At 38.6% G+C, this 14,949-nt stretch overlaps 1 protein-coding gene across 2 annotated transcripts; it reads left to right on the top strand.

Moving 5' to 3' along the window:
* Positions 1-227: 227 nt before the first annotated feature.
* Positions 228-14,817, top strand: MUTYH (mutY DNA glycosylase). 2 transcript variants are annotated; one of them, XM_081325678.1, is made up of 16 exons: positions 257-321; positions 798-895; positions 1,747-1,868; positions 1,971-2,010; positions 2,377-2,450; positions 2,938-2,979; positions 3,117-3,188; positions 3,725-3,838; positions 5,374-5,471; positions 8,386-8,530; positions 9,731-9,818; positions 10,544-10,735; positions 11,315-11,457; positions 12,082-12,243; positions 13,630-13,677; positions 14,166-14,817. In XM_081325678.1, the coding sequence occupies exons 2-16, from the start codon at positions 805-807 to the stop codon at positions 14,283-14,285; spliced, it is 1,551 nt and encodes a 516-aa protein (XP_081181804.1). In that variant the 5' UTR covers positions 257-321; positions 798-804; the 3' UTR covers positions 14,286-14,817. The 2 variants fall into 2 exon arrangements, with proteins under 2 accessions (XP_081181805.1, XP_081181804.1); XM_081325679.1 differs by lacking the exon at positions 798-895 and having other exon boundaries at positions 228-321.
* The last annotated feature ends 132 nt before the right edge of the window (positions 14,818-14,949 follow it).

Genomic DNA, 14,949 nt, shown 5'->3' with positions numbered 1-14,949 from the left:
AGAGAAATCTATCGATAAAAGAGAAAATAACCGTTGGAGAGCCTAGGTTTTTGTGCTTCCTACAATAGCGCTGCGGTTGGTGAGCTTTGTATATCCCTTTCCTTTTCAATCTGCTGTTTGTGTACTTCGTGGTTTGTTCCGTTTGTGTGCATGGCCAACCGGTAGCGTTTCCGTGATGGCTCTGAGGCTACAAAGAGCCGTACAGATGAGAGAAAAGGGGGGGAAAAAGGAAACGTTGTATGCCTCCTTTGAAAGGACGTCTGTTTCTAATAATTGTTCCATTTTTGAGCGTGTAAGAACAACGGATGTTGTTGGCACGTGGTGAGGAGAACCGACGGCTTTGTTAGGCATGGAAAGCTAGAATAGTTTGCATTAATTTAGGTTAGTGAAGGAAAATCGCACTCTTCTAAAAGTAGGATTTAGTTACCAAGCGGAAGATTGCCTGATCTAATTTTATTTTGTATTCACATAGAGTTTTCATATAGGGTTTATATTTATATAGTGGTGGGGGGACAAAATCTTTATTTGCACTGTGAAGTCACTCATGCTTTGGAATGTTAACCAGTCTTATGTGAGTAGGTGAGTCCGTTTCAAGAATAAAAAAAAAGACTTTGTAGCCCCTGATTTCTCCTTAGAACATATTTTTCCAGATTGCCCATATTTGTAATTTGTGATTGTCTGTTTGCATACTAAATTGGTAACAATTTGGAGTATTTATATAGAGTGTTGCGCAAATGGTTACATTTAGATTTGGAAAGAGTTTGATCTAATCATAACGTACTTTATGCTCTTCCTAGCTTGGCAATGAGTAAACGTCAAACGTCAAAGTGCAGCAAAATGGGAAAATCCAAAAGTCATCAAAGAAATGTGAAAAAAGGACTTGTACTTTACAAAGGTAATGGAGCTGCACAAAGATTTTGCTCAAGAAACAGAAGAATGAAAAGTCTAATACTGTATTTTTCCAAAGTCTCAATATCTTTTTTGTAATGTGGTGACCAAAACTGGATGCAGTATTCCAGGTATGGTCTTACTAATTCCTTAGTAAGACCACACCTGGAATAATGCATCCAGTTTTGGTCACCACGTTACAAAAAAGATGTTGAGATTTTGGAAAACGTGCAAAGAAGAGCAACTAAGATGATTAAGGGCTTGGAGACAAAAACATATGAAGAACGGTTGCAGATTGGGTATAACCAGTCTAGAGAAAAGAAGGACTAGGGGTGACATAGCAGTATTCCAGTATTTGAGGAGCTGCCACAAAGAAGAGAGGGACAATTTATTTTCCAAAGCACCAGAAGGCAAGACAAGAAACAGTAGATGGAAACTAATCAAGGAGAGAAGCAACCTGGAATTAAGGAGAAACTTCCTAAAAGTGAGGACAATTAACCAGTGGAACAGCTTGCCTTTAGAAGTTGTAGGTGCTTCATCACTGGAAGTTTTTAAGAAGAGACTGGACACCCACCTAACTGAAATGGTATAGGATCTCCTGCTTGAGCAGGGCTGCTTGAGTTGGACTAGAAGATCTCCAAAGGTCCCTTCCAGCTCTGTGCTGATTGATTGTATTGAATAAAATATAATTTAGAGTGTTATTATCTTGGGGTGATCACACCTAACAATCTTTTATTTGATTATACATTCTAAGAAATTGCAGAGTGAAATTGCAAAAAAACTCAATTAGTTTGATTTCCTCCTCAATGTAGCCCTAAGAAATGCTAATTTAAAAATGTTAATTTCTCTTTACTACAGAAGTGCCAAGTTCCCAGTCTGTATTTCACACATTCAGTGATGCAGTTGAAATCAGAGACTTCCAGAAGAGACTGCTGTCTTGGTACAATAAATGTAAACGAGATTTGCCATGGAGGCAACTGGTATGGAAAAATTAAGGGGTGGTTCAGAAGTATTTTATTTTCTTTGAAATAAGGAGATAATTATTGTGTTGGGTTTTCATCCTTGCTGTTCCTCTATTGCAGGCTGCAACTGAAACTGATGATGACAGACGAGCATATGCTGGTGAGAGCAATAATTCAACTATTTCAGGGGGTCTATATCAGAGGTCTTCAAACTCGGCCCTTTTATGACTCATGGACTTGAACTCCCAGAATTCCTCAGCCAGTGTGCTTGGCTGAGGAATTCTGGGAGTTGAAGTCCATGAGTCATAAAAGGGCCAAGTTTGAAGACCCCTGGTCTATATTAAATGCCCCAAAAGTTGGCTTGGGTAATATAATATTGGAGTTTGGCTTGGGTAATATATTTGATTATATATTATTTTTTATTAATATAATTGTTAAGGGGTATACCTCTTTTATCATGCTTCCTTGATCTAGGCATCTTTAATCAGCAGTCTCTGATGCTGCTGTTTCCCCTTTGTGCTTGCAGTGTGGGTATCGGAGATCATGCTCCAGCAAACCCAAGTGGCTTCAGTGATTAATTACTACAATCGTTGGATGCAGGTGATCCTGAGTTCCTTCCTTTGTGGCAAATTTACATTGACATTCACCAGTATTCTGGCTTCTGAATTATTTGTGCATCTGTTCTAATAAATAAGGGACGCGGTGGCTCAGTGGGTTAGGACGCTGAGCTTGTCAATCAGAAGGTCGGCAGTTTGGCGGGTCGAATCCCGAGTGCCGCGTAACAGAGTGAGCACCTGTTACTCGTCCCAGCTTCTGCCAACCTAGCAGTTCTAAAGCACGTAAAAATGCAAGTAGAAAAATAGGGACCACTACGGTGGGAAGGTAACAGCGTTCCGTGCGCCTTTGGCGTCTAGTCATGCCGGCCACATGACCACGGAGACATCCTCGGACAAGCGCTGGCTCTTCGGCTTTGAAACGGAGATGAGCACCGGCCCCTAGAGTCGGAAACGACTAGCACGCATGTGCGGGGGAACCTTTACCTTTACCTTATCTAATAAATAAACAACTGTTTTTCTTTGTGATGTAGAAATGGCCAACCTTGCAGGATTTAGCTGAAGCTTCATTAGAGGTAAAAATATTTTAAATACATTTATGAATATGCACACATTTATTAACTGTAAAGGGAAAAAGAAATTTATATGTATGACCTTATCCTTCTGGGGTTAATTTGGTTTTTTCCCCCCCTCATTTCTGCTTTGAGAATAGGAAGTGAATGAACTATGGGCAGGCCTTGGCTACTATTCTCGAGGTAAAAGACTCCAGGAAGGCGCGCATAAGGTAATGTAGACAGAATTAATAAGTTACTAGGTGACTGGGTTGTGGTGCTAAACTTTGGCAAGAAGGTGGTACTATTTATTTGGCTTATAGTCAGTTCACAAATTGAGACTCTGGGTGGTTAATATAGGATTAAATCCAAGAATAAGCCAACAAAAAGGGGGGGGGAAACAACCAACCAACAACCCTAGACTCCACTGGAATTGGGTGGCCAATATATTTAAATAAATAAATAAGCACATCCAAGGCCAAACATTAGTCATTTTCACATGCCAATTATTATAAATGGGCTCATCCAACACATTGCCCTAGGCCAGGCCTTCAAGATCCTACATAATGCCAACATGGTTGGGAACATCTTAAAGAACTATTAGCCTTCAACAGGCTATCTGAACTTCTTAGAGATGTGTTTTTAATAAAAAGATCCTTGTGTTGGGAAATACTGTGGAATGCAGTGCAACCTTGTTAAGAGTACAGTAGACCTTCAGCTTGTTTGTTTCCCTTTGTTTTGAATTGCTTTCTTCACTGGTCTTTTACAGGTAATGTCGCAACTGTCAGGTCATATGCCAAGAACAGCAGAAGAGCTGCAAAAGCAGCTGCCAGGAGTAGGGAAGTACACTGCTGGAGCTATTGCCTCCATAGCATTTGGCCAGGTAACAAGACCATCATTATGGGTGTTTAACTTTGCTTTAGGGTGCATATGGAAGATAGCATCGGCATCTGTGTCTCTGTTTTGCAAAAATGATCACTCCCAGCTCTCCAAACATCTCCCTTTTGCAGCTTTAGGCTTGTTCTATTTTGTTCCTGTTTTATGTGTTTAGAGACAAAAAAAAGGCATCTCTCCTTGCTGGAAGGGCTCATTGAAAAGATGAAATATTTTCCAGTATGATGGAGTAGAACCAGTAAAATGGAGGCTATTCTTCTTGCTTTTATTTTTTGAAAGAATGGCTCTATTTACATAGGTTTTATGGTATACATTAGTAATTAGTAATATGTGTGACATCCAATAATTGAGATTCTTTTAACCCATCACAAAATTACTAAAAAATTAATGTAAACAATAAAATAAGCAGCACAGGAAAGGTCTATCATACATGGGAATGGAATGGAATGGAATAGTCAGAAGGAACCTTGGAGGCCTTTTAGTCCAACCCCCTGTTCACGCAGTAAACCCTTTACCATTTCAGACAAATGGCTGTCCAGTCTCTTTTTAAAAACTTCCAGTTTTGGAACATTCACAGCTTCTGGAGGCAGGTTGTTCCACTGATTAATTGTTCTAACTGTCAGAAAATTTCTTAGCTCTAGGTTGCTTCTCTCGTTGATTTGTTTCTATTCATTGCTTCTTGTCCTGCCATCAGGTGCTTTGGAGAATAGCTTGACTCCCTCTTGACTCGCAACTGATGAGATATTGGAACACTGTTATCATAATACCCCATGTGCATGCACAGACATAAATATAAATCTTTTTATTCTAGCTTAGCTCCTGATGTCTATATGAACTGTAAAATGCCTGGAAGGAAGAACAATCAGTCTTAGCCTGGCATTGAAAATACATCAGTTGCAAACTGGGGATGGGTTTCCATACCTTGGAGGCCCAACCGAAAAGGCCCTCTCCCTTGTAACAATCTACTTCCCTTCATGGAAGGTGGAACAGCCTGTAGGGTACCGTGGTCATGAGTATGTTTAGAAGACTCATTGAAATCTCTCAAGCATAAAAGCTTGTTGGATGATTTTGAGCCAGATGTATCTCATGCCTTGTGGGGAATCATTGAAAGAAAGAATACTATATATGTTGAAGGAAGAGTGAAATACTAATTTATCAAATTGGGGAGAGGCATTTCTTTGACATATGCTCTCAAATTGTATTCATATGGTTTTTGTGTTTGTTTTCTAATTTTAACCCTGTACAGCAGCCCTGTAAGGAAGCTTAGTACTAATATCATCCCTCATTTTGTAAATAGAGGCCCCAAAGCTGAATGAGTTTAGTTTACTTAGGACTCAAGTAATTTCCTGAGAGTGGGAGGATTTTAACTGCTTTTTAGTTATTGCACTGTAGTGCCCTCAAATTGATTCAGACAGATTGCAGGTGCCTTTTGTTATCATTCAGCATTTGATTTTCTCTCATTTGTTGCTGAACGCAAGTTTTCTCAAGTATACGAACCAGTAGGTTTTTGTTCAAAATACACAGGTGACAGGAGTGGTAGATGGGAACGTGACTCGAGTTTTGTGTCGCACAAGAGCCATTGGTGCTGACCCTGCCAATTCAGCTATTGCAGACACACTCTGGTAAGGAAATACTTTCATTCCTACAAGGCACTAAGATTTATAAAGCAATAATTCATACAATAGAGAATGCAGTGCTTTGCGTGTAAGCAGTCCCTTTGAAATCAAGAGGACTTAAGAGGTCTCTGTCCAGTGTACCTCACCAGATTGTTGTTGGATGAAATGAGAAATCCAGTTACAGCTGCCTTGAGTTCCTGCAGAAGAAGCAAGATATAAATCTCACAAGGATCATTTAGGATTGAATTAAACAATATGCTGAGAAATGAATAGAGGCTATAAAGAATGGTGATAGCATATGTAAAAATAGTGCTTGCAGTGATAGCTGAATTTCCAGGACATTGTTTGCATGTTTTCAAAATTTTTCCACAACTATGAGGTTTCAAAATCCTTATTTAAATAATGAAATGAAAGATCCTTAAAATGATGTGTTTATGCCATCAGATTCTATAGAGGAAGAGTATATATTTCTCATTCATTTCCAGATAACCTTTTAAACTTGGGCTCAGTGCAGATATTTGTTGGCCAGATTTTCCTGTGGCTTACAGTCAGATAATTGTTTCTAAACAAAATACGTTTTTCTCTTATTTTTCATTTAACAGAGGTGCTTATTTGCACATTCTTCCCCATAGCCATTGCCTTGGACACACTTGAAGTAGGAAGCATAATATAAAAAAAATTCCATATATTTTATTGATTTTTTTTAAACATAAATCACTTAATAATTTGGTACAGTGTGTTTGCTGGGTTTACATTTGTAAAGAAAAATCATTAACAATTGGTTTCTGTAATCCATAATTCACATAGTACATTTAGTTGATTTCCCCAAAATGTCTTCTTTGCAAACCTTGAAATAATACAGTTCTTATTATTTTTATAAATAATAGTTACATATATGATTTTTCCCCAATATTCCTAGAAATAATGATCACATCAATATAATATAATAAATCAAAATTTTTATGTTCACAAGATACATGGGGTCATAACTATCTCTAATATTTTAGACATGTATTAAGACATTAATATCTTAGTAATAAGTTTTGTCTGTCATGTCATGTTAACATGTTAGACTTTTCCAGAATGGAATGAAAAAGATAAATAAGATACTTGCTGAACAATTAGCATTCATACAGGTAGCCTCAAATTTACAACTATAATTAGGACCAGAACTTGAGTCACTTAAATGATGCAGTTGTTAAGGGAATTTTGCCATAGTTGTTAAGTGCATCATACAGTCATTAAATGAATCCAGCTTCCCCCATTGACTTTACTTGTTGGAAGTTGGCTGGAAAGGTTGCAAATGGTGGTCAGATGACCACAAGATGGTGCAACCGTTGCAAATACATACTGGTTGCCAAGCACCCAAATCGCATTTGCGACTGGGCAAGTCACTTTTTTCAGTGCCATTGTAACTTAAAATGGTTGTTAAATGAATGATCGTAAGATGAGGACAGCCTATATCAGGGTTTTTTTCTTATAATCTATCCTGAAGTTACTAAAATAAAAAAGTGAAGTTATATAGGATCATATTAATATTTTAGGTCCAAAGTACTCTAAAATAGTAAACTAATGTCTGACTCCAGAGGAAGGAATTATAGAGGTTTTACAGGTGATGGTTAGTGTTAATACAGATTGTCCTTGCCTTATGACCACAACGGAGGCCAAAATTTCTATTGTATAGCGAAACAGTTGTTAAATGAATTTTATCCCATTTTACAACCTTTCTTGCTACTTTTGTTAAGTGAATCACTGCAGCTGTTAAGCTGGAACACAGTTGTTAAGTGAACCTGGTTTCCCCCTTGACTTTGCTTGTCAGAAGGTCGCAAAAGGGGATCACAAGAGCCCGGGGACACTGCAACTGTCATAAATATGAGTCAGTTGCCAAGCCTCTGAATTTTCATCACGTGACCACGGGGATGCTGCAATGGTTGTAAGTGTGAAAAATGGTCCTAAGTCATTTTTTTCAGTGTCGTAACTTTGAATGGTCACTAACTGAACTGTTGTAAGTCGAGGACTACCTGTACCTGCAAAGACTTAACAATGACAGTAATGAATAACGAAATAAGATGTCATTTCCTAGAAAGCAGATTACAGTGTAGTATTTAAGCTGCATCCTAACATGCTGTAAATGATGGCATACATCGTGGAGAAAGAAGATTTGGTGGTGTTTTTTGATTTAGGGAAAGTTGTGGGGAAATCTTGGTTGCAATGGGAAAAGTCGGGGCTTTAGTATGCTTAAGATTCTGCACACATAACAAAATACAGTATATAATGTTCTCACCTTGAAGAAGAAAAAACTACACATAATTTTTAATGTACTTGTTACTCCACATTTCTTATTGGTTTAGCTTCTAGTTTATGAAAAAAACATTAACTTAATTGTATCTTGACCATTCCATAGAGTGCAGGGTTGTCTCATGTTATTCCAAATTGTATGCAATGCACTTTGTGGAATAGCAGGAGACTCATTTGAATAGGGACGCAGTGGCTCAGTGGGTTAGGACGCTGAGCTTGTCAATCTGAAGGTTGGCAGTTTGGCGGGTCGAATCCCGAGTGCTGCGTAACAGAGTGAGCGCCTGTTACTCGTCCCAGCTTCTGCCAACCTAGCAGTTCGAAAGCATGTAAAAATGCAAGTAGAAAAATAGCGACCACTACGGTGGGAAGGTAACAGCGTTCCGTGCGCCTTTGGCGTCTAGTCATGCCGGCCACATGACCACGGAGACGTCCTCAGACAAGTGCTGGCTCTTCGGCTTTGAAACGGAGATGGGCCCCTAGAGTTGGAAACAACTAGCATGAATGTGCAGGGGAACCTTTACCTTTACCTTTTTACATTTGAATAAGTGAATCATATCCTTTTCTAACTTGAATTCCTCCCCTACAGTATAGCATTAATGAATAACATGACTATTGTTCTTAGGGTCTTAGCCAACACTCTGGTTGATCAGACCCATCCAGGTGATTTTAATCAAGCAATGATGGAATTGGGTGCAACTGTGTGTACTCCCAAGACCCCATTATGCATGGAATGTCCAGTGAGACAGCACTGCAGAGGTCACCATAAAGTAAGGACACCCTGTTTGTTTGAATGTTCCACCCAGATATGCAAAAATGATATGATGGAAGCTTTGTTCTTTTGTGAGGTGTGGTGCACTGACTTTGTATCTTAAACTAAAACACCATATGGACATACATGTATGGAATAGGTGAAGATTCCAGGAAGACAATAAATAGGATCACAAATGAATCTTGAGGTTGAGAGGGAATACAGCCTTCTCTGTAGACTGGGAATTTGGGAAGTTGTAGTCTTAATGTATTGCTTTAATATGATTAAAGTTGTAACCTAATGCATATATATTCAGAAATAAGTCATTCTTCAAGATCTTAGATTTACTTTTGAGTGCATTTGGATAGGCCTGCATTGTGAGCCTAATAATGTTGCCCCAGTGAGGCTTCATTATATTTGTTCTTATCAGAATGAAAATTATTTTTCACAATCTCTTCCACATACTAATTCTACTACAACTCTTTTTTTTAAGTGTTGACTACCTTCCCCAATCAGAGCATACTGTAGTTGCATGGAATTCAACTCCCAGGATTCTTAGTAATAATAGCCATCATCATTTTAGCCATTGTCTATCCACTGCAGGATGAAGGCCTCGTCTGCATGCTTCCAACCGATACAGTCCTGAGCTTCCTTTTGCCAATTGGGCCCGCAATACTTGTTGATGTTGTCGATCCACCTTGTTTTAGGTCTCTTTCATGGATGCTTTTTATCAAGTGGGATCCATTCTATGACTGCCTTGATCCACCTGCCATCAGTTCTTCTTGCCATGTGACCAGCCCATTCCCATTGCAATTCTTTTACTCTCTTGGTGATGTCATACACTTTCATTTGTTCTCTAATCCATGTGCAGGCCTTTCTATCTTGTCTTGTAATGCCGAGCATGTTTCTTTCCATGGCTCTTTGTTCATCGTAACTTTTGTATCGATTGTGAGATTAGTGTCCATCTTTCACCTGAGAAGTTCTAAAAATTGAAGTTTGCACCTTATTTATTTACAACAAAAATTTGTACAAGAGAGGCTGCTGCATAACAAACTTTGCAGTCCAATTTTTCACTTGGCTTAATCTTTATTTGGAATCATGATTAATTGAACCCTTAAATAGGCAGGTCTTGGTGTCCTTCCAGACAGGTCTCTCCCTGTTGTCATCTGCACCCTCTTCCTATACTTTTATCGATACAAAAACCCTTTATCTTTTGTAGGTGGAAAAGGATCGGTTAAATTCCACCAAGAGACTGTTAGGAAAATCTGCTTCTAAAAGCCTCCCCATGATAGATATGGAGGAATGTGGTAAGTGCTAATAAGAATTTATATTACCAGGATAATTGTTTACACTAAGAATGAGAATTAAGGTTTTATAAAAGTGAGGAAGGCTCTCACAACTTCATTCCCAATTAACCTCTTTCCACAGACATTGCTTCGTTTTCCTGATAGTTGCATGAAAAGGAGGGGCAGAATTTTGGTCATACTCTCAAATCAGCTGGTTTAGTCCCTCAAAATAAATTGTATTTTTGTCTTCAATTACCTTCACTGTTAAGGCTTTGGCACTGTCCCTGTGGGAAAAAGTGGATTGAATGTGTGGTATGCTTCTAAAGAGCCTACTTGTTTGGAAATTTTGCATCTTTAAACTGAGGTCGTCTTTGCTGCAGGTGACATTCAGCTTTCATTTTTGGATGTAATCGTGGGATCTGAAGGTCATGGCAAATGGATAAAAAAATAACATCCTTGTGTAATGCTTATTTTATACTTGTTAATATTGCTATTTGAAATGTATTTTATTCTGTTATGTTTGTTAATTTAAGCTTTCAAGGCTTCCTTGGGAAGGAAGAATTGGAGGTGGGTTGAGCTTTGTAACCATGGGACGGGCAGGTTCAGAAGAACTGTGGTTCTTCTTGCCAAGCCAAGCCTTCCTGTCCTAGATGGCCATGAAAATAGATTATAATGAAGCACTACTCCTACTACCGTCAGCATTTCAGAGTTTGCCTGATCGCCTGCTGCTTCCTTCTCATTATCAGCTGCTGTCTCAGGAAGCTGTTCCCTCTGCCTGCCTCCTTCAGTACCATGGGAGCCCAGCCTTGGTGTCACTAATTTCCCAAGAAAAGCTACCAAGAAGCAGCCCAGAATAGAACACACAGCCACATGTGTGCTAGAGAGGAGATGCAGTGATGGGAATCCAGAGTACTTTCTTGTGAGGAGGCCCAGCTCAGGTAACCAGCCGAGGAAGAAACCAAGGAAGGCTAAGAAGCATTGTCAGCTAATGTTGCATCTCCAGCTCTAGTTCTCTAGCAGTTACGGAAATTTGGATCTTGCTCATGAAGTCTCTTTTTGTCTAATTTTTTAAAAAGGAGAAATTACCAGGAAGCTTTGTTTCTCTGATGATGTTTAAGGGCTTTTCTTAGGATAAAGAAGCCAATTTTATCTTGGTAGCTTTGAATAAGAAACTACAAATATGTGAGCATCTATCGTTCTGAACCAAGAGCTGATTCTATTTGTGTGTCCATTCCAGAGTACTACCCAGTGGTGTGGGCCCAAGCATCTTTTGATTAATGTCATGTTTTTCCATTCTCATTGAGAAGGCATTTGAATAACAAAATTTATTGAATTCCTCGACCTATGTGAGGGAAAGACTACCTTTAATAGAGAATACTCATTCCATATACAATTACTGTAGAAATAATGTTTTAGCTGAAAGTGTGCAGCATTTCAGTAGCTTTTTTTCTTCAAAGCAGAAAGTTCAAGTTCACACACATTATATTAAATTGCACTGATTAGACATTTTCTTGTAGGTCTGCTAGCTGGACTGTGGGAGTTTCCTAGCATCCTCCTTGAACAAGGGCAGGAAAAGCAACAGAAAGTGATTCTGGCAGATCATCTTCTAGCCTCGTTTGGCAATGACTTGGCACTGAGGCAACTACAGTATGTTGGAGAGGTAAATTGGATCCCAGAAAGGAATTGGTAATGCTCTTATAATCAGCCATTGTTAGCTGATTGTTTTCCAACAAGTTTCTCCCATATTTTCACTGTGTCTTGGATCTTCAGCACAGTTCATTTTGGGATAGCATTAGCACTAGAATTTCTATTGCTATATTTACAGTTATAGTAAAGTTTTAGAGTAGAGTAGTTGCATGGAACCAAGATGAATGTATTATATTGGGGAAATGGTTGCTTGATGTTGAAATTAGCCAAGGTTGCAAAGAGATAGCTACAGAGCAATGACATTAGTTCCCCCAGAAATGTGGGCATCAAAATTTATCAGTTTATTATTGTCTTATTAAAACTTGCAAGATTACAAAAGTATTGATCTTAATTTCAATTTTAGCCATTATCCAAATTGTTATAACAATGCAGCAGAATATTTTTTTCCATATCTTTGCTCCTAAATCCAGTTATCATATCCCTGCATCTCCTTGTCTCAAAGCAGGGAATAGTAAAAAAGAACTCCAAGGATCCCTCTCCTTGGGGCATTTAGCTTCTGTCTCTGCTATTCAGTGTCTTCCTTCATGATAATATTAACAGGATCCATCCATCCACATATCCATCTTTCCCTCCACAGGTTATCCATATCTTCTCCCACATCCGCCAAACATATGTGATCTATTTTTTGAATGTGGACAAAGATGAAGAAAATTGGAATAGGGATGTGGAACTGCCAGCATCCCGATGGGTGACCAAAACAGAATTGCAGGTAGCAGCCATCTCCACAGCTATGAAAAAGGTACTGAAAATCTGAGGTTTAAACACTGTCGCAGTGGATTCTTTGCAAATCTCTAAAAAGTGGTATGTGAGGAATCAATATGTAGGTAAATGTGTTCTATTTGTATTTTGCCTTTCTTGTAGGAATGCGTAACAACTTACGTAGCAATCAGTTGTCCATTTTCTTCTATCTCAACCTCCTCCCTTGAGATTTTGATAGAAGACTTCAGTGCACAGAAGCAGGAGCCATCCTTTCTCCCCATGTCTCTGTGGAATTAGAACCAACTCTGTGCAGACTCTCAGCCTGTCAGTGTAACAACTTGGAGCCGCATAGATGTCTCTTACATTCTGCAGTAGAGTTGATAAATTCATGTGTAGTTATGTCAAGATTTCTAATCATTGATACATTCACAAACAGTTAACTGATTTCTCAATATACTCCTGCACAACATATGAGCATTTACAAAATGGAACCAGATGTACAGGGTTCCTGAGAACAGAACTTGCTTTGTCCCATGCGCTTTTTTAGTCTTGCTATATATACATATATACTGCTCAAAAAAATAAAGGGAACACAAAAATAAGACATCCTACTATTAAATACAGTACATTGTGTTGTTAAAGTGTTCCCTTTAACACTTTAAAATAAAGGGAACACAAAAATAAGACATCCTACTATTAAATACAGTACATTGTGTTGTTAAAGTGTTCCCTTTATTTTTTTGAGCAGTATATATATATATATATATACACACATATATATACAGTATGTATGTATGTATATATATATATATATACACACACACATACAGTATGTATACACACACACATACTATGTGTGTGTGTGTGTGTGTGTAAATTTTTTGGCTCGCTAACAAAGAAAGGGAGACAGATATGATCATCTCAAACTTATTTGTTCTCATCAGTCAGCCATACCCATGTTTGTCAAGTGTATTCTAAATACTTAACATTTAACATACATACATATATATGTTTTCTGAGGTTTTCGCGGGTGTTTGTATGTAGATCTTTGGTCATTCGGGTTTTTCCCCACGTAGAATTGGAGGTATCAGGGCAACGTTTCGACAAAATCTCATCCGTCATCCTCAGGCTGGTGGCTTCTCCCAGAAGAACGAATGTGTGTATGTGTGTGTGTGTGTGTGTGTATGTATGTGTATATATATATACTGTGTGTGTATATATATATATATATATATGTGTGTGTGTGTGTGTGTGTGTATGTGTATTTATATATACTGTATATATATATATATATATATGTGTGTGTGTGTGTGTGTGTGTGTGTGTGTGTGTGTGTGTGTGTGTATAGGCTGAGCATTGGCACATACTATCCACATTAAAAATGGCCCTACAGTTATTTGAGTATAGTTTCTATTTTCTTTTTTAGGTCTTCAAAGTTTATGAAAAATGGAGCTGTAGCATCAACAATGCCCAAGTAAGTTTATTTATCTTTTCATAGAACCAAGCAGCTTTTGCTCATGCCTTGTTTAGCTGCCTATTCTTAGTCTCTTGCCTCTTTTTAAAGTAAGTCCCCAAATTGGTCAGTGATTGACTTGTGGTTGGCCAAGGTACTAATCACAGTAGTGCTTTCACCAGGGATCCCCAACCCCTGGCCGTGGCCCATTCAGGACCAGGCAGTGTCAGCAAAGTGCGCTCATAGCTGTACTCACGCGAATCGTGAATGCTGGCACTCGCAACCCCTCATGCGAGTGACAGGTGTCACTCCTCACACAAATGAATCTGTGCATGTGTGCATGCGCACCTTCCCTTTGCACAAAACCATCCCCTCTCCCCCCCCCGCTCGGCTGCCACCCTGGAAAGATTGGGGAACACTCGCTTACAGGATCAGGTGGGAGAGGATGAAACAGGTGACTGTTTGCAGGGTGTTTTCTGTTAAATCTCCACCTTTGTATCATTGTACAGGCTGTGAAGAAGAAACGAGACTCTCTCAGAACCAGCCAATTAAAGCCTAAAGAACAGACTAGTTCTTCCAAGAACCTGCTTTCTTTGCATTCGTTTCTTAGAGCTGATCTCAATAGCTGACTGCAAGTTCAGGCACAGAATAGAAAAAACATGAAAAGTGTACATCTTTGCACTCCCAATATTCTTGTACAGTACTTTGAAATCTGGGTCAATCACCTTTTGAAAGGCCTGGGAATAGGGTCCTTTAGCCATGAAGTGAGATGTGTCTGCCCAGTATGTGAGATAATGTGGAACACATCCTGTTGTCATTTGATTTCCTACTCATTTGCTAAATGTCTTATTAAATAAGCACGGTTCTTAGCACTGCATGCCCAACCACAATCTGAGTTGCAGCTATAGATGTGCCAAAGAAAGATACCAAGTAGCATTTTTTTGTGATATGGCACATTGAAAGAAATGTGGCAAAAGTAGGATAAAGGTTTTTTTTATTAGAGCCAGATTCTTTTGGGAACAAGTAACTGAATAATCAGTTTGCCTACATTCTACTATTGTACTGCATGCCATTTCCCCGTATGATCAACTATTTTAATGCTTGAAATGTCTTGTTTTATAACTCTGGCTTCACTAATAAAACTTTTAATGATTGTTTATTAAAAAAAACTTAGTGAGCTTCCATTTTTAGCTGTTTTCCCAAAACTTACTAAATTTATGAGAGTGAGGTGTTGAAAAGTGAATTTATCCCCCTGATTCTTAAATCAAGATATAGTGTATAGAGTTATAAGCC

This window comes from Vipera berus, assembly GCF_964194415.1.
Source record: "Vipera berus genome assembly, chromosome: 3".
NCBI lineage: Eukaryota > Metazoa > Chordata > Lepidosauria > Squamata > Viperidae > Vipera > Vipera berus.
The sequence above is the reverse complement of the archived record's forward strand: the minus strand, read 5'-3'. Positions and strand labels throughout refer to the sequence as shown.

What these genes read in the sequence shown, in the direction of transcription:
- MUTYH (XM_081325678.1), top strand. Translation starts at nt 805, where the DNA reads ATGAGTAAACGTCAAACGTCAAAGTGCAGCAAAATGGGAAAATCCAAA. An exon ending in ATTTGCCATGGAGGCAACTG is followed by an intron (nt 1,869 to 1,970) that starts GTATGGAAAAAT and finishes CCTCTATTGCAG; the next exon opens with GCTGCAACTGAAACTGATGA. An exon ending in ACTACAATCGTTGGATGCAG is followed by an intron (nt 2,451 to 2,937) that starts GTGATCCTGAGT and finishes TTTGTGATGTAG; the next exon opens with AAATGGCCAACCTTGCAGGA.